The 21,122-nt window shown below is 58.4% G+C and overlaps 1 protein-coding gene across 1 annotated transcript in view; it reads left to right on the top strand.

Annotated features, from left to right (window-relative positions):
* Positions 1 to 20,098, top strand: part of LOC128948117 (Fc receptor-like protein 2) — a 47,525-nt gene extending 27,427 nt beyond the window's left edge. Inside the window, exons 8-12 of the mRNA XM_054292704.1 lie at positions 18,512 to 18,781; positions 18,870 to 19,144; positions 19,309 to 19,343; positions 19,824 to 19,903; positions 19,989 to 20,098. Of these exons, the coding sequence (XP_054148679.1) occupies positions 18,512 to 18,781; positions 18,870 to 19,144; positions 19,309 to 19,343; positions 19,824 to 19,903; positions 19,989 to 20,098 (770 nt within the window). The remainder of the gene's footprint in view (positions 1 to 18,511; positions 18,782 to 18,869; positions 19,145 to 19,308; positions 19,344 to 19,823; positions 19,904 to 19,988) is intronic.
* Positions 20,099 to 21,122: the final 1,024 nt, after the last annotated feature.

Below are 21,122 nucleotides of genomic sequence, written 5' to 3'. Positions count from 1 at the left end.
AGTGACCGGCATGTCCCGCCAGCGCCGGTAGCGCAGTGCCCCCATGTCCCCCTCCAGCAGCTCCCACGCAGACACCTGCAGCACCAACCAGGCTGCGGGACACGGGGGTCCTGTCAAACCAGGGTCCCATTTTCATAAGGGTCCCCCCATTGGGTCACACTCAGGGCACCAGGGGTCCCCGATTCCAACATGGGGTTCTCCACACTGAGATGCTCTGGGATGTCCACAGAGCAGGGGATGGGCTTTGGTCACATAGGAGATGGTCCATGGAGCGTAGACCACCCAGAGGCCTCAGGGTCCCCCTGAGTGCCGGCCTGGGGATACCCAAAACCCTTCACCATCTGAGACTGTCATGGGAGAGCTGAGCCCAGTGCCTGGTCTGTCACACATGTAGGTACCTTCCATGGTGACAGAGAAGTGGTCGCGTCCCTCCTGACGCAGGCGTTGCCCATCCTTTTACCAGGTACTGTCACCAGCTGTCCCTGAGCCCTGGCAGTTCTGTCTCACCCGGTCCCACAGCACCTGTGGTGTCCAGGGGGGCTCCACCAGGAGCTGGGTGGTCTGGGCACCTGTGGGTGACAGGGGACACCAGCCTGCCAGGCCCAGTGTGGGACTGGGGACAGCAGGGTGGGGAAATGGCATCCCCCGAGGACTCACCAGCGAGGCCGAGGGTCTGGGCTGGAAGGGAGAAGGGACAGGGCTCAGTGGGGGTGGCACTACAGGGACAGAGGCACAGGGGGAACAGGGCATGATGGCTTCCCCAAACTGTCCCCATGGGGACAGCAGCTCCTGTGGGAAAGTGTGTGATGGTGGTCCCCAAAATATATTTGGCAAAGCAGGGAGACATGTCTGTGTCACAGCCACCCATGCACCACATCCATGTGGCACAGACACCTTGGGACCATGTACACTGAAGCCACCCTGGGCTGAGCCAGAACATGGGGATAGTTTGGACACCACGGGCATGAGGACACCACAGACACAGCCCATGCTGGCACAGGTCACCCCCACCTGCTCATGATCCCATCCCCCTGATCCAATCCCCATGGTCACATCCTCACGGTTCTTGTCCCCTTCTGTTCCTGAATCCCAGTTCCCTTGTCCATATCCCTGGAGCTACCTGAGCCCAAAGGTGCCAGTCCTCACATTCCTGTCTCCACATCCCCATCCCCAAATTCATACATCAGTCAGAGTCCCACCAAGGTCTGCTGTGGGTTACAAGGAGTGGCACTGCCGGCTTTGGTGACCTCAGGGGACCCCACAGCCCCACTGTGCCCTCTCCCCATCCCCAGTGTGTCAGGCCTGTGCCTGGGGCACTCACCCCACAGGAGCAGTGCCACCTTCCCAGCCATCCTGGTGTCCCCAGCCATGTGCACTGCCTGTCACTTGCTGCCAGGGGTGGCTGTCCCCTGGGTGGTGGCTCTTTGGCCAAAGGGGAAGAAAGCGAGGTCAGGTCTCATCCTCATGCGGAGGTGGCCCTTGGTGGGGGCAGGGTGGCCACAAGCTGAGCACAGGCTGTGGGCAGGGTAGGGACAGGATGGGGACAAGGCTGGACGGAACACAGTGGGACATGGGGTTCCCAGGAGTGGGGGGCTCAGAGAGATTTGGGAGCCAGGGCTGGGTGTCCAGGGCAATGAAGGGTCCAAAGGACGGGGGCCCTGGGAATGGGGGTCCTGAAGAGGCTGAATCACTAGGGACAGGGGGTGCGATGGGAATGGGGGTCCCCAGTGTTGGGGGCACTCAGAGATGGGAGTCCCAGGGGAGTGTGGACTCCAGAGATTTGGGGTCATGCCATTGGGATGCTGGGGGAATGGGGGGTCCCGTAGGAATTGGGGTCCTTGTAGAATCAAGGTCCTGGGGAAAGGAGGATTTAAGGGGATGAAATGAATAGGAGAGGGTTCCTTGGGAATGGCATACTGGGCCATAGAGATCCTGGGGAATGTAAATATTGGGATAGAGGTCCCAGGCAAGGTGGGACATAAGAAATGGGGTATCCATGATTTGATTTCCAGGGGAATGGAAGTCCCAGGGATGGGCTGTGGCTGGGTGGACCCATGGGTCTCAGGGTCCTTCCCTCGATGCCTCAGATTTTTGGGTGATTCAGGGCCAAGGACAGCCTCCACAAGATGCTGGTGGTCTCGGCGTCACCCCAGACAGATTCCAAGGGGCTCTGAGTCTGTGAAGCAGCTGCAAAGGTGAGAATTCTGTGGGTGGAAAAAGGCCTAGCCATGGTTTGCTCATGCCTGCAAGAAGCACAAAACACAAAGGGAGCCCAAGCAGTGGCACTGAGAGGGCCTTTGATGGTTTTCAGAGCAGGCCTGGCTGGAAAAACCCCTGCAGGGGTTGCTGCGGGAGAACCAGTCCAGAAATGCAGCAATTTATAATTTTGTCCCTTTGCCCAAGGTTCTGAGAGAGCCCCAAATACCCTTCAAAGACAACAACAATCTGCTCAAAAACCTGCCTGGGTCCGTCATCCTTCCTGTCTCAAACCTGCAGCCTTTTTTGACAGCCTAAGAAGAGTCTTTGAGTTTTGTCCGTGGCTGCCAGACATGAGGGAACAGTGCAGAAATATCGAACAGGGACTCACCCACAGCCATGGTGGGGCTGTGGGGAGTGACCCTGTCCGGATTCCAGGCGGTCCCAAAGATGCTCCATTCCTGCCCTCCTCACCTGACTGAAAGGCTGAGGATTTGCAGGAATTGTGGTGAAAAGCCACCAGTGGTGTTGGTGTGGACCTGAGACCTGCCTGGGGTCAGGTGCTGCCTTTCTTCCCTTCAGGAGCATGGAGAGCAGTCGCAAGTGTTGCTCAGGGTGTGTGCCTCACCCTGGGACACTGCTATGCTGCCAGCGGGCACTGGGATCCAACCTGCTGCCTTGGCGGCTTCTGCCCGCTGCCGGTGGTGGTGCCGGGACTGATTGGTGCCCGTGAGTTTGCAAAAGGAGCAATTTCCCCTCCTCCCTCCTGCCCGAGGCCGCCATGGCCCCTGAGGGGAAGGAGCTGGACTGGGGCGCCCCCTGCTGGCCGGGAGTGCTCCCTGCAGCACCCCCTGCTGGCCGCGGTTATAACTGACAAAAAAACCAACAGTGCTGAGCGGGAGGGAAAGTTCTGGGTTTGTGTTGTTTGTTCTGTTCTGGTTTATCAATTTCCCAGGAAAGAGCTGTTATTCATTCTCCAACACTTTGGCCTGGAACCCCCATCATTTTCAAAATTAATAAAAGTTTTAGGCATGGGTCTTCTTTCCATTCTAGGAATGCTCCCACTTTCTTTGGGAGATATTTCTCATTTAAATGAGTTGCCAACTCCCAGGTTCCAGTGTGGATGAGACAGACATACCAAGAAAGACGGTTAGGGACTTGACCACCTCATGCTCTGCCTTTTAAGGCAGTTTGGCTACCAAAGGCCCTCTCTCCAGGTGGCACTTCTGGTCAAACGGCTGCTCAGGAGCTGGCTTTGGCAGAGCGTCACACTGTCCCGGTGTTCCATGGCTTACAGGCTGATGCATAGACGGGGCCCTATCTCACCAAAAGCAAAGCCTGACCCATCCCTGCCACACACAGCTGTTCCAAAATCTCTCCAGACATCAAACTTTTCTTGTCTCTGACATCCCACCCTGTGCCATGGCAGGATCCCGACCTGCTCTGAAGAATGGGGAGGCTCTGGAATCCCCATGGGGCATTTGTGACATCTTCGTGTGGGGAACAGGGAAGAGGAATTATTTGGGACATGGCTCAAGAGAATCTAGAGCCTCTTGAAGGCCAGTTTGGCCATCAGATCAAGGAAGTACCAAGACTTTGACAGGTTCCTCTGGTGGAGGAATTGAGCAGGAGAGAGTGTCCAGGGTTTGTTCCTTTTAGGGGATTTCCCAGGAAATTGATCTTTTTGAGAAAATTTGAATTCTGAACCTTTTTGCTGTTGCTTTTGGTTGTATTCTCTCTCATTGCTGTTGCAGGAAATTGTTCTTCTCTCAGCCCTTTGGGATCTTTGTGCCTCCACAGGGAGGGGCAGTTTTCAGTGGCAGCACATACACAAGTGGGTGCCCATGGGTGGGGACACCCAGTGCACTCCAGTTGCCCCCAGTGTCACAGCACAACCTCATTGATGTCACTGGGATTTCTTGGGCACCCTTGGGGTCCCTGCAGCTCCACGTAGGCCACCCAGGGTTACTGGTGGTCAGTGATGCCTGAGGGCCCTGCAGGACAGAACGGTTGGGGGGATCAAAGGGGAAGGGGTGACACCACTGTCACTGTCCCCCCAGTTCACAGTACTCACACTGCACATGTTTGGTGCTCACAACGTGGGTGTACACAACCTTTCTGTCCTCTGGGGGGGCCAGGGGATCAGGCGAGGGGCTGTGGGGAAAAAGACAATGTGTGGGAGGCAATGGAGACTTGTGTCATGTGGGAAAAAGGGCACTCATGGTTGAAGAACCCCACTCACCTTTCCTGCTGCTTTCTGGCAGCTGCAAAGGAAAGAGGGTAAGGGTGACTGTGGGGTCCCAGGGCCCGACCCCTCTCAGGATTCCTGAACCCCCATAGGACCCTCAATTCCCCTCAGGACCCCCAAGCATCTCTAAAGCCCCTCAGAATTCATGAGCCTCCCCAGTGCCCTGGGTCAACTCAACCTCAAGAATTCAACACTCAGCAGGGACAGACATGCTCCGAACACCTCCACGGCCTCTGAAAGAACCCCTAACATCCTTGCAGGACCCTCCAGCACCTCCCCAAACCTTACAGGACCCCCAGGTAAGGTGACAATTCTGGGGCTATGTGTGCTGTCCTATCATGCCCACACTCTGGGGCCCTCTACAGCTCCCTAGGACCCCCTGTCCCCCCATTGTCACCCACCCACACAGTTCCACTGGTGCCAGGCCACAATGACACCCACGAGCAGCAGCAGGAAGAAAAGGGCCCAACCGACACCTGCGGCCACTGCAAGAAACAGAGCGAGACACATCAGGATCACCCAGAACCCCAAGGGTCCTTCAACCCCGAATGACCCTGTGTGACCTTACCTTTGTCCCTGTGTCCCCACGGTGTCACCAACAGGGCCAACTCTGGGCTGTGTGCCCGGAACACCCGGTGCCCATCATGTCCCAGCTGGTTGGTGGCCATGCACTGGTAGGTGCCTGAATGTCCCACATCAACTGCCCTGAGCTCCAGGAGGGGACCCTGGGTCACCTCCTGCCCATTGTGCAGCCAGGTGAAGGTGACAGGGGCTGAGCCCACCTGCACCAAGCAGCACAGGGTCACGGGGTCACCTGCATGCACTTGGTGTGATAGGGTGCCAAGGGTGATGATGGCATTGGCCACGGGCACTGTGGGGACAGAGACTGGGCTGAGAGCACAGGGAGGGCACAGGGAGCTGGGCTGGGGGGATAGGGACAAGGGGGTTGGGTGTGATGGGGGATGTTGGGGATGGGGTCACACCACAGAGGGGTGAGGGGACACACGGAAGAGGCGGGGGACACAAGCATGGTGTCCGGGGAACATGAAGATGCCCAGGAAAGGGGACTACAGGAGGCTGTGAGGGCTCCCCGTGCCCATCCCCGCACTCACTGCGCACCGTCACGCAGAGCCGGGTGCTGCCCTTCCGCACGGCCCCCTCCTCGGAGCGCACCTGGCAGCTGTAATTCCCTGAGTGGGAGACCCCCACGGTGGGCACCAGCAGCTGCGGGGACCCCTGTGGGCCCCCCACCACCTGCCCATCCCAGTAGAACACATGCAAGAGGGAGGCTCGGGGCTGCAGGGGGCTGGGGGTGCTGAGGCAGTTGAGAGTGAGGGGGGACCCCTGGGTGGGCCGGGGGGGACCCTCCAGCACTGGTCCCCGGACAAACTCAGGGCAGGAAATGGGGGGCTTTCGAAACGGTGACCCCGAATCCCTGGGGAGGCGCTATGGGGCTGTCGGGGTGGCGGCTGTGAGGTGCTCACCATGCACTGTCACTGTCACCAGCGCTGATTCCTCCCATTGCTGTGATACCCCGTTATTCACCCAGGCCTTGCAGTGGTAGTGGCCGCTGTGGTTCAGCTGCAGAGGGGACAGGGACAGTTCGGTTCCATTGTGGAGACCCCCCAGTTCTGTCTCCTCGCAGTAGAAGAACACCCAAGTGACTGACTTCTCCTGCCTGTACCGGCAGCGCAGTGGCAACGCTTCCCCCTCCAGCAGTGCCCGCGCTGGCACCTGCAGCACCACCTGGTCTGGGGGGCAGAGGGTGCCGTCACATCACAGGGGTCTAGAGGGTCCTGATATCATCAGGACCCCCATATTGGGTCAAAGCCAGCACACCAGGTTTCCCCAATTTCAACACAAGGGTCCCCCCATAGTGGGATGCGCTTGGATGTCCCCCTGTATAGGGGACAGTATCTGGTCACACCAGAGGGTGACCCATGGAATAGAGCTCATCCAGCATCCTTGGGGTTTCCTTGGGTGCCAAGCTGGGGACACAAACCACCCTCACCATCTGAGACGTTCACGGGCGGGCTGCACCCACTTCCAGGTCTCTCGCACGTGTAGTCGTCTCTCTCAGTGACAGTGAAATGGTCGCCTCCCTCCTGCCACCAGCGCTGCCCATCCTTGTACCAGGTGGTGTCACCAGCAGTCCCCGAGCCCTGGCAGGTCAGTGTCACCTGGTCCCACAGCACCGCCGGCCTCCAGGGGGGCTCCACCAGGAGCTGGGTGGTCTGGGCACCTGTGAGTGACAGGGGACACCAGCCTGCCAAGGCCATTGCAGGGTTGGGGACAGTGGGGTGAGGACCTGGCATCCCCCGAGGACTCACCAGCGAGGCCGAGGATCTGGGCTGGAAGGGAGAAGGGACAGGGCTGGGTGAGGGTCATGGGGACACTGTGGACACCCTATGTTTGCACTGCCCACCTCCACCAGCCCTACAGCACCTGTCCCCACGGCCAAGTCCCATGGCCCTGTACCCATGATCCCATTCCAATGGCACCTTTCCCCATGGCCAGGTGACATCTGCATGTTACGTGGCCCCATTCCATGTCCCAGTGTCCCTGTTCCCCTGTCCCTATCCCCACAGTCCCCAAGCCCCAAGGCTCCTTCTGCCACATCCTTGTCCCCACATCTCTATCCCCTTCTTCCTGTCTCCACATCCCAGATCCCCTATTTCTATCCCTAAAGCCACCCTAAATCTCTGGTCACACTGAGCTCCATGCCCTGCTCTGCCTCTGCTGCGATTGGGGACCTCAGGGGACCCTGCAGCCCCCCTGTGCCCCCTCCCCACCAGTCTCTGCCTCACCACGGCCCATCCCATGGGTGTCAGGCCCGTGCCTGGGGCACTCACCCCACAGGAGCAGCACCACCTTCCCGGCCATCCCGGTGTCCCCAGCCATGTGCACTGGCTGTCACTCGCTGCTGTGGCCACCGCTCCCCTGGCTGGCGGCTCTTCAGATGAAGGGGAAGGAAGTGAGGTCACGTCTGTCCCCACGTGTAGGTTGCCCTTGATGGGGGCAGGGTGCCCACAAGCTGGGGACAGGCTGGAGACAAGGCTGCATAGTCTGGGGACATGGTGGGGGATGGTGGGACATGGTGGGAACATGATGTTACCACAATTTGGGGTCTAAGGCTGTGTAGGGAGCCAGGCATGAGTGTCCAGGAGAATGGGGTGCCCAGGGATGGGGTCCCAGGTAAATGGGTGTCCCAAGGGTTGGGTAGACTCAGACTTGGGCATGAGGGTCCCAGAACAATGTGGCCTTCTGGGATTTGTCATCATGAAATGGGGGTCCCAGGGGAAAGGGAGACCCTGTGAGAATGGTGGTCCTGAGGGAATCAAGGTCCCCCAGGACAGTGGTGTCCCACGGTCTGAAATTACTGGGATGGTGTTCCTTCAGGTTGGAGATCCTGGGGAATTGCTGTCCAGGGATGGGGGTCTCAGGGAAGGGGTGACAGAAGGAAATTGGGTTCCAAGGTTGGGGTCCCAGAGGAATGGGTGTGCCAGGGTTGGGCAGTGCATGGGGGGGCACGCGGGTCACAGCTCCTTCCCTGGGTGCCTCAGATTTTGGGGTGAGGCTAGGCCCTCCATAATCACCCCTGTGGTGTTAGTTTCCTGGCCAGGCATTGCATGGGGGTCCTGGGTAGTTTGACCTTTATGTCCTCACCTGCCCCTGACTTTTTCCTCTCTTCATTTCTGTTTTTTCCTTATTCTTCTTACTTTTTGCCATATTCCTTCACCCCTGGTTCCTGGCTCAGAAATCCTGGGGTGCACCTGAGCAGGGAACGGGTTGGGGGACCCAGGAGAAGGGGGGAAATGGGGAGCAGGGGGTGCAGGGAAGGGTGAGGAGGCTTTGGGGGATGGAGGTACTGGGCTGTGCCTGCCCAACACTTTCACTTTCTTTGTCTTGGAGGAGAGGGAAGAGGGCGTTTGTAGTGAGAGTCAGATGGGAAAAGGGGGCATTCTCTGTTTCTGGGGGGGCACATACACGGGGCTCCTGTCCTCTAAGGTCTCTCCTCCGGAGTTCAACCGGGGGATCCTGTCCCAGGGGATGACACATCCTATAATGGGGAGTCCTGTCCCGGGTGTGGCAGTTCCAGAAATGTCCCTGCACATTCCTGGCCGGGTGCCTGTCCTGGGGACCCCTGTCAATGCAAGGGTGGGGCCCAGCCATGGCCCAGCCCCACTGCACAGGGATGGCCATTGCCCAGCCTTGCTCTGCCCAGCCCCAGGGGGCAGCCAGCACCTGAGGGTCCCCCCTACCCCCTTGGCTTTGATTCTGGCAGCTTGAGAGCTGCTGCAGAGGTGAGAAATCTGTGGGTGGAAAAAGGCCTGCCTGTTGTTTGCTCAGCCCTGCAAGAAGCACAAAACCCCAAAGAGAGCCTAAGCAGTAGCTCTGTGAGGGCCTTTGATGGTTTTCAGAGCAGGGCTGGCTGGAAAAACCCCTGAAGGGGCACCTGCAAGGTAACCGGTCCAGAAGTGCAGCAATTGATCATTTGTACCCTGAGGCACACACAGGCATTTCCACAGATTCCTGTGCACTGTCCCAAGGATGGACAGAACTTTTCCCCTTCCTACAAGGGAAGTCAATCAAGTTTCAGGGTGGGAATGAGCAAAATGGGGAGAGTTCCTAAAGATGGCCCAAGAAAAGGCTTCCTTCAGGGCTCGGTTGCTACCCAGCAGGCAGGGAACAATCCCACGGAGCTGTTGGACACTCAGGGAGATTGCCCACTGTGTGCTATCCCCAAGCAAACGCTGCTGTGGTATGTACCAATGGGCTCCTAAAGGGAACTAAAAACTCTCATTTCATTGTGATTTGTTTGCGGTTTTTTGGTGAGTGACTTATGGGGAAATCAATGGATTCTGTAAAGCAGAGCATTTATACCTTGCCAGTTGTATTTTCACTGAGTTTTTACATATTGGGAAAATAATGGTGTGGGAAAGATTTTTGGTTTTATTCTATGGCTTTGGTCTGAACCAACTGGTCTTCAAGTGTTGCCTGGGATTGCTGAGCCAGGAAATGGGGGGACCTGACCCAGGGGTGTGTGGGGCAGGGACACAGAGACTCCCAGGACAGCCCTGGAGTGCTTCAGGTATAGGGCTTTGCTGGGCTCTGAGTCACCCCAAAATCTGAGGCACCCTGGAAAGGAGCTGTGACCCCCATGCCGACCCAGCCACTGCCCATCCCTGGCACCCCCATTCCCATGGGAACCCAACCATGGGACCCCCATTTCCTTGGTCTCTCCTCCTTAGGGACCCCCATCCGAGGACTGCGATTGCCCAGCACCACCATTGCCTTGATCCCATCCCATGGGCTGCTTCTTCCCTCAGAACCCCTATTCCCAACGGTCCCCTTTTTTCCCTTGCACCCCCAACCTTGGGACCCACATGCCATGACCCCAAATCATGGGGACAATGTTCCCACAGCACCCCCACCCCTGAATGTCCCCAGGCTTGGAGACCCCAATTCCCCTGGACTCCCATTCTCCTGGACACCCATCCTTGGTTCCCCACATCCCCCGAGCCCCCCCAGTCCTGGCAACACCATCCCCACCATGTGCCCAGACTATGCAGCCTTGTCCCCAGGCTTGTAGCCACCCTGCCCCCACCAAGGGCCACCTACACATTGGGACAGACGTGACCTCGCTTCCTTCCCCTTCATCCAAAGAGCCGCCAGCCAGGGGAGCGGTGACCACAGCAGCGAGTGACAGCCAGTACACATGGCTGGGGACACTGGGATGGCCGGGAAGGTGGCGCTGCTCCTGTGGGGTGAGTGCCCTGGGCACGGGCCTGACACCCATGGGATGGGAAGGGGAGGGGGCACAGGGGGGCTGCGGGGTCCCCTGAGGTCCCCAAGGCCAGCAGTGCCTGTCCATGATACCCACAGTGGACCTTGGTGGGACAGTGAATGTAGGGTGGCTTTGGACACTGGAACAGGGGCAGGAATTTGGGGATGGGAATGTGGGGACAGAAATGTGGGAACTGGCACCTATGGGCTCAGGGAGCTCTGGGGATTGAGGAAGGGTACTGGGATGAAGGGACAGAAGGGGATAAGAATGGTGAGGATGTGGCCATGGGGATGGGATCATGGGGATGGGATCATGAGCTGGTGGGGGTGACCTGGGCCAGCATGGGCTGTGTCCATGGTGTCCTCATGCCCAGGGGGTCCACAGTGTCCCCATGTTCTGCCTCAGCCCAGCGTGACCTCGGTGTCCCTGTTCCCAAGGTGTCTGTGCCACATGGATGTGGTGCACGGGTGGCTGTGACACAGACATGTCCCCCTGCCTCTCCAAATCTTCTGAGGACAGACACACTTTCCCACAAGAAGTGCTGTCCCCACGGCGACAGTTTGGGGACAGACACCACACCCTGTATTCCAGGTGCTGCTGTCCCTCCAGGGCCAGCCCCACTGAGCCCTGTCCCTTCTCCCTTCCAACCCACACCCAGGGCTTCGCTGGTGAGTCCTCAGGGGATGCCATGGCCCCACCCCACTCTCCCCAGCACCCCACAGGCCCTGGCAGGCTGGTGTCCACTGTCACCCACAGGCACCCAGACCACCCAGATCCTGGTGGAGCCCCCCTGGAGGCCGGTGGTGCTATGGGATCTGGTGACACTGATCTGCCAGGGCTCAGGGACTGCTGGTTACACTACCTGGTACATGGACGGGCAGCGCTGGGGGCAGGAGGGACAGAACCGCCTCGCTGTCACCGAGAAAGGCACCTACATATGTGATAGACCTGGCACTGGGCTCAGCCCCCCCGTGACAGTCTCAAATGGTGAGAGGGGATCTGCTGAGATTCATAAATCGCAACAGGTCAGGGTTGCCCCCGACAGGTCTGGATGGGCTCCACTCTGCAGGTGGCCTCAAAACCCCTGTGTGGCGAGAGCCTGTGCCCTGCACACAGGAAAATCCCAGTTCATCCCAGTGCACCCAGATATCCCTGGTGCTGTGGGCACCCACCTTGGACCTGTCTCGACCCCTCAGTGAGATGGGACCCTGCTGTCCCACAGATGATCTGGTGCTGCAGGTGCCAGCACAGTTGTTGCTGGAGGGAGACATGGTGACACTGCACTGCCGGGGCTGGTTGAAAAACACCGTCACCAGGGTGGGATTTTACTAGGATGAGAAGGATCTGGGGGGGGCCCATAAATGGGACTGAGCTGTCCCTTTCCCCTCTGCAGCTGTTCCACAGTGGCAGCTACAGCAGCAAGGGCTTAGGGAGTTCCATTCTTTCATGGTCAGCAGCAGTGACAGTGACAGTGCACGGTGAGCACCCCCATGGCTGGAACTCCAATCTCCTGACACCCCAAAGCCGCTTCCCAGTGGACTCAGAATCACAGTCCTCACCTGCCCTCTCCTTCTCTGAGCTCTTCTCGGTGCCGGTCCTGGAGGGTCCCCCTGAGCCAACTGTGGGGTCCCCCCTGACTCTCAGCTGCCTCAGAGCCCCCAGCCCCCTGCGGCACCAAGCCCCGCTGCTGCACATGTTCTACTGGGATGGGCAGGTGATGGGGGGCGCACAGAGGTCCCCACAGCTTCTGGTGCCTGTCGTGGGGGTCTCCCACTTGGGGAATTACAGCTGCCAGATGAGCGCCAAGCGGGGGGACCGTGCCGAAGAGCAGCGCCCAGCTCCGCTTCACGGTGTGCAGTGAGTGTGGGCATGGGCACAGGGAGCCCCCAGAGCTTCCTCGGGTGCCCTCCCTGGGGACCTCCATGTCTCCCAGACACCTGCCCTGGCTCCCCGTGCCTCTGCCCGGTATCCCCTCACCCCTCTGTGGTGTGACGCCATCCCTGACATCCCCCATCACACCCATCCCCTCCCATCCCTATCCCCCCACACCGACTGCCAGCCCCTCCCTGTGCTCTCAGCCCTATCTCTGTCCCCACAGTGCCTGTGGCCAATGCCACCATCACACCCGGTCCCCTGTCACACCAGGTGCAAGCATGTGACAACATTACCCTGCGCTGCTCGGTGTAGGTGGGCTCAGCCACTGTCACCTTCACCTGGCTGTACAACGGGTAGGAGGTGGCCTGGGGTCCCCTCCTGGACGTTGGGGACATCAATGTTGGACATTCAGGAACCTAGCAGTGCGTGGCCGCCAACCAGCTGGGACAGGACGGGCACCACGTGTTCCGGGCACTCAGCCCTGAGCTGTTCCTGGAGGTGACATCTGGCCCACCCTGGGTCACAGGTGTGATCGCAGGGGGTCACCAGGGTGTTCAGGACTCTTGGAGTTCAGGGTGACCCCAGTGTGTCCCCCTCTGTCCCCAGCAGTGGCTGTGAATGTCGGCAGGACCCTCCTGTTCCTCCTCCTGCTCCTGGCTGTCATCAGGGGCTGTCACTGGTGGCACCGCCGGGGTGGGTGACAATTGAGGGGGATAGGGAGTCCTGGAGTGAGGGGAATCCTCCACAGTGGGGGCAGAGATCAGGGATCAAGTGGGAATTGGGGTCCAGTCGGGATTTGGGCTCCCATGGGTGGTTGGAACTGCTGAGGTCCCACGAAGGTTCAGGGGTCCTGGGGTCTCCTCGGTCACCCCCTCCCCTTTCCATTGCAGCCACCAGGAATTTCCAGGACAGGTGAGTGGGGGGCTCGGGCTGGGACTCCCCTTTCCCCCTCCCCAGACACCACCCAAACCACCCCCTCCACCTCCCCCTGGACCAGGAGGGGGCTGTGCTCAACACCCACATCATGGGCACTGAGTGGGCAGAGGGTGAGTACATGGGGAGACCGGGACACATCCCCCACGAGTGTCACCCCCTTACCCAGTTCCCCAGAACTGGTGTCACTGTCAGGGCCCCCACAGGTGTCCCCCAGCCCTGCCGCACCTCGGGATCCACAAGTGACCAATGCGGAGCTGTCGGGACCCAACGAGGGACAGTGGGATCCCCGTGACTACGATGACAAGCTGTGACACTGGGGGCACTGAGCGGCATTGATTCCCCTCAGGGGTCTCTTCGTCCTCTTCACAGCACCCCATAGGGCTCCTCCTTCCCCCTCCCAGTGCTGGGGGAGCACACAACGTTTTTCCCTCTTATTGTACCCAAAATGCAGTTTTTTGGTCAAACTGTGTGAGAAACAAGGCTCACTCTTTAAAATTTGTGAATGTTTAATAAGAGATAAAAGGGAGAGTAAACAGCCTGCTGGGTGCTTGGCAACTGCCAGAGGCACATGGATAATTAGAACAATTCTTCATACATACATTTTCATTGTATTGGTGAAATAAGTACTCAGGAGGGTATGTATAACATATTCAAACATTCTTTCCAGTTCACGTGGTCTGGGAATTCTTTTGCTTGGTTTGACCCTTGATTCATTTTCATAAAGTAAACACCATACTGCAGATTAAATTTATATATTTTATGTCCTCACAAGGCCCCCCTGTTCTGTGGTTTGACAGTCCAAAGTGTCAATGCTAAATTCCTCTTTGCATTCTTTCTTTTGATGTTTCTTCACTTGCTACTTTTCAAAGTGTCCTTCTCATACAGATGAGATAGTCCACCAGTACGTTACATCAAAATTAGCTAGTTCACAAAATTATCTGTTATTCTCACCATTGTCACTTAGTCACTTAGAGGGTTAAAAGGCTGAAAATTTGTAGTGTATCAAAAGCAGTTAAAAACTGATTAAAAAATGTATTATATCAAAATAATTTGGAAAATCAATATAATAGAGAAACCAATGACTACATAGTTATTCATAACAGCGGGAAGGTGTATTGAAGGGTTTATTTGAATTATCCTGCTCTGATTTTCGCAGCAATAAATTCAATTCATATCTCTAATTCTGAAGCACTTTTACCCATGACATGATTTGATGAGTGATCTCTCCTGGTCCTTGTCTCAACCCAGGAACCCTGTGTTCAATTTTCTCTCCCCATCCAGGTGCAGAGGGCAGTGAGAGAGCGGCTGTGGTGGGTGCGGGGCATGCACTGCCCATCCACAGCAAGGCAGAGAGGAGGAGGAGGGTCCTGGTCAGGTTGTTGAGGGATTTGCAGTTGTGCTGGGGCTCTCTCAGTCACTTGGGGAAAGGGACAAAATGATCAACTGCTGCATTTCCAGACTGGTTCCCCCACAGCTGCCCCTGCCAGGGGGGTTTCCAGCCAGCTCTGCTCTGAAAACCATCAAAGGCCCTTGCAGAGCCACTGCTTGAGCTCTCTTTGGGTTGTGTGATTCTTGCAGGGCTGAGCAAACAACATGCAAGCCTTTTCTGCCCACGCAGAATTTTCACCTCTGCAGTAGCTCTAAAGCTGCAAGAATGAAAGCCAAGGGGGCAGGAGAGACCCTCAGGTGCTGGCTGCCCCCTGGGGCTGGCCAGAGCAGGGCTGGGCAATGGCCATCCCTGTGCAGTGGGGCTGGGCCATGGCTGGGCCCCACCCTTGGATGGCCACTGGCTTCAAGGAGCAGGAGTTTGGGAGCTCCTTCCTGCTCAGGGTTCCATTCCCCAGCTGCTCTTGCTGGCTCAGATCCAGCAGGGGATGAGCAAGAATGGAGAAGTCTGGACCCCTCCAAAGCCGCCAAGCTCCAGGATAGGACCCTCTTCCCCGGCATGTGTCCCCCCTGGGACAGGATCCCCCCAGGACAGGAGCCCCCTGGATGTGCCCCCCAAGGACAGAACCCTCCTCCCCCATGTGAGAAAGGTGTCAAATGACCTCTTCCTTCTTCAGCAAGAGAGAGAAAGTGAAAGTGTTGGGGAGTAAAAGCTGCACTCCCCCATCCCCCACAGCCTCCCCAGCCCTCCCTGCAGACCCCTCACCCCTGCTTCCCCCACCCTGGGCTGCCCGCACCCTGGGCTTCCCCCAACACATTCCCTGCTCAGGAGCTACACAGGATCCTCAAGGCACGAACTGGGGGGTTGTGAAATTGAGGGGTAAAATGATGGAAATGGAATAAAGAGAGGGAAAAATAACTGGAGGCTGGGGGACACAGACCCAGAGCAGCTCAGAATCTCTCTGAGGTGACACCCTGGACACCGGCACCATGTGGGGGTGGAGCTGGCTCTGGGTCACCCCAAAATCTGAAGTACCCAGGGAAGGAGCTGCAACCCATGGGCTCACCCAGCCACTGCCCATCCCTGGCACCCCCATTCCCCTGGGAACGGAAACATGGCACCTCCGTTCCTTATGTCCCACTCTGCAGCCCCCATCCCAACACTGACATTCCCTAGGATTTCCATGGCCCAGCACCCCATTCCCAAGGAACTCCTTCCCGTTCATTCCATCCCCTGAAATCTTCCTAGGACCCATAATTCTCCCATCCCATGAACTCAAATCCTTGGAGCCCACATTCCCCTTGGACTCCCATCCCTGAGTCCCCCCAGGTATGGAGACACTCATTTCAATGGCACCCCCATTGCCAGATATTCCCCCTCCTCAGGACCCCATTTACCAGTGACCCCATTCCTGCCTCCCCAAAACCACCAAATTCCCCACTCCTGGGAGCCCCACATCCCATTTTGTCCCACTCACCCATGTCCCCTGACCCAGAGCCACCCTGTCCCCACCAAGGGCCACCGACACATGAGGTCGAGACGTCACCTTGCTTCCTTCCTCTTCATCCAAGGAGCCACCAGCCAGTGGAGTGGTGGCCACAGCAGCGAGTGACAGCCAGTGCACATGGCTGGGGACAATGGGATGGTCAGGAAGGTGCCATTGCTCCTTTGGGCTGAGTGCCCCAGACACAGGCATGATACCCTGGGAATGGGGAGGGAAGAGGGCACAGGGGGGCAGTGGGGTCCCCTGAGGTCGCCAATGCCAGCAGAGCCGCTCCATGTTACCCACAGTGGACCTGGGTAGGGCTGGGGATGTAGAGTGGCTTTGGGGACAGGAACAGGGGCAGGAATTTGGGGATGGGGATGTGGGGACAGGAATGTGGGAACTGGCACCTTTGGGCTCAGGCAGCTTCGGGGACAGCGACAAGGGAACTGGGATGCAGGGACAAAAACCGTGAGGATGTGGCCATGGGGATGGGATCATGGGGATGGGATCATGAGCTGGTGGGGGGGACCTGGGCCAGCATGGGCTGTGTCCATGCTGTCCTTGTGCCTGGGGTGTTCTCAGTGAACCCATGTTCTGCCTCAGCCCAGGGTGGCCTCCATGTCCCTGTTCCCAAGGTGTCTGTGCCACATGGATGTGGTACACGGGTGGCTGTGACACACACATGTCCCCCTGCCTGTCCAGACTTCTGGGGACCACCCACACACTTTCCCACAAGAGCATCTGTCCCCATGGGGACAGTTTCGGGACAGCCCCCACACCCTGTACCCCATGTGCCTCTGTCCCCATGGTGACACCCCCACTGAGCCCTGTCCCTTCTCCCTTCCAGCCCAGACCCTCGGCGTCACTGGTGAGTCCTCAGGGGATGCCATGGCCCCACCCTGCTGTGCCCAGCCCCATGGAGGCACTGGCAGGCTGGTGTCCTCTGTCACCTGCAGGTGCCCAGACCACCCAGCTCCTGGTGGAGCCCCCCGGAGGCCAGCGGTGCTGTGGAACCGGGTGACACTGACCTGCCAGGGCTCGGGGACTGCCGGTGCCACCACGTGGTACAAGGACAGGCAGCATTGGTGGCAGGAGGGACAAGACCGCCTCAGTGTCACCGAGAGTGGCACCTACTGGTGTGACAGACCTGGCACTGGGCGCAGGCCCCCCATGACAATCTTAGATTGTGAGGGGAGACCTTTAATGATCATGGGGGCTCCAGAGCGGTAAGGGTGGGCTCCATTCCGTGGATGGCCTCACACCTGTCATGTGACAAGAGTCAGTGCCCTGCACACAGGGACATCCCAGTGCATCCCAAAGCACCCCAGAGCACCCCAGTGTACCCACATGTCCCTGGTGCTATGGGCACCTACCTCAGAACAGTCTCATCAGTGAGATGTGACCTTCCTGTTCCCCAGACCCACTGGTGCTGCAGGCGCCAGTGCGGGCACTGCTGGAGAGGGACACCTTGACACTGCGCTGCCGGTGCCGGCAGGACATCCATCTCACCAGGGTGTGATTTTACCGGGAGGAGAAGGATCTCAGGGGGTCCCTCAAGGGGACCAAGCTGTCCCTTTCACCTCTGCAGCTGCACCACAGTGGCCGCTACAGATGTGAGGGCTTGGTGGGGTCCTGGCACTCACAATCAGGACCAGTGACAGTGACAGTGCATGGTGAGCGCCCACACGGCTGGAACTCCAATATCTTGACAACCCCAAAGCCACTTCCCAGTGCACTCAGAGTCACAGTCCTCACCTCTCCTCTCCTGCCCTGAGCTCTTCTCAGTGCCAGTGCTGGAGGGTCCCCACGAGCTCACTGTGGGGTCTCCCCTGAATCTCAGCTGCTGCACTGCCCCCAGCACCCTGTGGCCCCGAGCCCCCTCCTGCACATGTTCTACCGGGATGGGCAGGTGGTGGGGGCCCCACAGGGGTCCCCGCAGCAGCTGGTGCCCACTGTGAGGGTCTCCAACTCGGGGAATTATGGCTGTGATGTGCACTCCCAGGGGGGGGTCCATGCAGAAGACCAGCGCCCGGCTTCTCGTCATGGTGTGCAGTGAGTGTGGGGATGGGCACGGGGAGCGCCCACAGATGCCTCAGGTCCCCCCCACTGCCTGGCATATCCCAGCCCTCCCTGACACCTGCTCTGGGGCACCCAACCTTTCCCAGATCCCTCCCTGCCCCCCACATCCTTTCTCGGGTCTCTCCCCAAGACCCCCAGCCCCTACATGGGTACCCCCATCCTTCCCCGGTGCATTTTCTGTGTCCTGCCATCACTGCCCCGGGTCGCTCCTAAGGTCCCCCCATTCCTTGCTCATGTTTCCCTCCATCCTTCGTTGGGTCCCCTCCCGCATCCCTGGGTCCCTTCACCCCTCTCTGAGGTCTCTGCACATTGCTGAAGTCTCACCATCCCCTCCCATGGTCCCCGTACCCTCCCTGGAGTTGCCCACCTCCCTCTCCAGGTGTTCCCTCCCTGACACCCTTATCATCTCTCGGGGTTCCTTTCTAAGCACCCCCTCTCCCTCACTGGAATTCCCCTGCCCCTCCTTGACACCCTCCCGGGTCCCTCACTGTCCCCTGGTGTCTCCCTCTCCCGCAGGGGTCCCGCCCTTGCGGGTGTCCCTGTTGGTGGAGCCCCCCAGGGGACAGGTTTCACCTGGGGACCGCCTAGGGCTGAGCTGTGCGGTGGCAGTGGGGACAGGTCCCCTGTCCTTCTCCTGGCACCGGGAGGGCTCAGGGGCACTGCTGGGAACCGGCCCCCACCTGGAGCTGCACCACGCTGGGGACAATGACAGCGGTCAGTACTGGTGCTGGGTCAGTAACGGGAACAGCGTGGCCGAGAGTGACCCCCTGAATGTCACCGTCCTGGGTGAGTGGGACCCTCGGGCTGGGAAGACCCCACTCACAGCAACCCCATTCCACCTCACCAGGCGCCAGCCCTGTCTCTTTCCCCACAGTGCCCATGGCCAATGCCACCATCACCCCTGGCCCCCTGGCACACCAGGTGCAAGCAGGTGACAACGTTACCCTGCGCTGCTCAGTGCACGTGGGCTCAGCCCCTGTCACCTTCACCTGGCTGCACAATGGGCAGGAGGTGGCCCGAGGTCCCCTCCTGGACCTCGGGGACATTGATGTGGGACATTCGGGCATCTACCAGTGCGTGGCCACAAACCTCCTGGGACAGGACAGGCACCGCGTGTTCTGGGCACTCAGCCCAGAGCTGGCCCTGGAGGTGACATTTGACTCACCCTGGGTCACAGGTGGGGTGACACAGGTGGCATCACCAGTGAGTGCAGGACCAATGGGGTGATGAGTGATCCTGATGTGTCCCCCTCTGTTTCTTGCAGTGACCTCAGGGGTCAGTGGGGCTCTTTTTTTCCTGCTCCCGCTTGTGAGTGTCATTGTGGCCTGGCGCCAGTGGCACTGTATGGGTGAGTAACAATGGGGGGACAGGGCTCCCAGAGAGCTGTAGAGGCCCACAGAATTGGAGAAACCATAGGGAAATACTCACAGCACCACAATTGTGACTTTGGCTAGGGGTCCTGTAGGGTTTGGGGAGGTGCTGGATGGTCCTGCAGAGATTTTGGGGATTCTTTCTAAGGCCCTGGGGGTTTTTGGGGGAGTCTCTGTCCCTCCTGGGATTTGGGTTCTTGAGTGTGAGTTGTTTGGGGACACTGGGGAGGCTCATGGCTTCTGGGGGGCTTCAGGGATACTTGGAGGTCTTGAAGGGGTTTAGGAATCCTAAGAGGGGCCAGGACCCTGGGACCCCACAGTCACTCCTCCCCTGCTTCCATTGCAGCTGCCAGGAAGAACCAGGACAGGTGAGTGGGGGGCTCAAACCTCACTCTCCAGTTTTACCCCAACCCCCAAGACCTCCCATCCCCTCCCCCACATCCCCTTTATTCCCTCAGGGCTCACCCGGATCCCCCACCCCTGCCAGAGGAGTGGGAGGTGCTGTACACCCACGTCATGATCACCAAGAAGGCAGGAGGTGAGTACAGGGGGGACACACGCAGAGGGACACGTCACCCACGAGTGTCACAACACCCAGATCCCACAGCCCGTCTCTCTCGCAGCATCCCCCCATGCCACCACCCTCCAGGATCCCCAGGTGAGCTACGCAAAGCTGCGGGGACTCCAGGGACGACCGCGGGAACCCGGTGATATCTACGGGAATGTGCTGTGACAATGGGGGGAACTGGGGGGCGCTGGGGGTCCCCACCCATGGGCACCCACTCGTGTGTGTGCTGCCACTAAAAACTTCCCCTCTGCCTCCCTGTGGGGGCACCAAGATCCCAAAGGGGTGAGAGAAGAACAATTTCCTTAAACAGCAACCAGAGAGAATAAAACCAAAAGCAACAGCAACAAGGTTCAGAGTCCAAATTGTCACACAAGGAACAATTACCAGGGAAAGCACACCAAAAAAGAACAAACCCCAAACACTTCCCCCAGCACGTTTCCTCCAGCAGAAGAACCTGGCAGGACTCTGGACCTTCCTTGCTCTGATGGCCGCAGCGGCCTTCAGCAGGCTCTGGATTCTCTTCTCCCCTTTCCCAAAGCCCTCCTCTGCCGTGTTCCCCACACGAGGATGTCACAAAGGCCCTGTGGGTGTTCCAGAGCCTCCCCTTTTGCCAGGGCAGTTGGGTTCAAGCCATGGTACTTGGTGGGGTGTCAGAGACAGGAAAAGTTTCGTGTCTGAAGGAATTTTGGAAAAACCTGTATGTGGTAGGGTTGGGTCAGTCCTTGCTTTTGGTGAGACAGGGCTCCATCTGTCCATCAGTCTGTCAGCTATGGCACACTGGGGACAGTGTGATGCTCTGCCAAAGACAGCTCCTGAGTGCTCGGGTGATCAGAAGTGCCATCTGAGGAGAGGGCCCTTTTTGGCCAAACTGGCTTAAAAGGCAGAGCATGAGGTGGCCAAATCCCTGTCCCTGTCTCCTCTTGGGGTGTCTGTCGCATCCACGCTGGAACCCAGGAGGTGGCAACTCATTTAAATGAGGAATATCCGCCAAGGAAAGTGAGAATGTTCCTGGAATGGAAACAGGACCCATCTCTAAACTTCTTTTAATTTCCAAGATTATGGGGATACCAGGCCAAAATGTTGGAGAATGAATAACAGCTTTTTACTGGGAAATTTATAAACCACAACAGAACCAACAACACAAACCCAGAAATTTCTGTCACGCTCAGCGCTGTTGGTTTTTGTGGCA

Source organism: Melozone crissalis, unplaced genomic scaffold, assembly GCF_028551555.1.
Source record: "Melozone crissalis strain CALT ecotype California unplaced genomic scaffold, PUWL_Pcris_2 ptg000114l_1, whole genome shotgun sequence".
NCBI classification, from domain to species: Eukaryota; Metazoa; Chordata; class Aves; order Passeriformes; family Passerellidae; genus Melozone; species Melozone crissalis.
The sequence above is the reverse complement of the archived record's forward strand: the minus strand, read 5'-3'. Positions and strand labels throughout refer to the sequence as shown.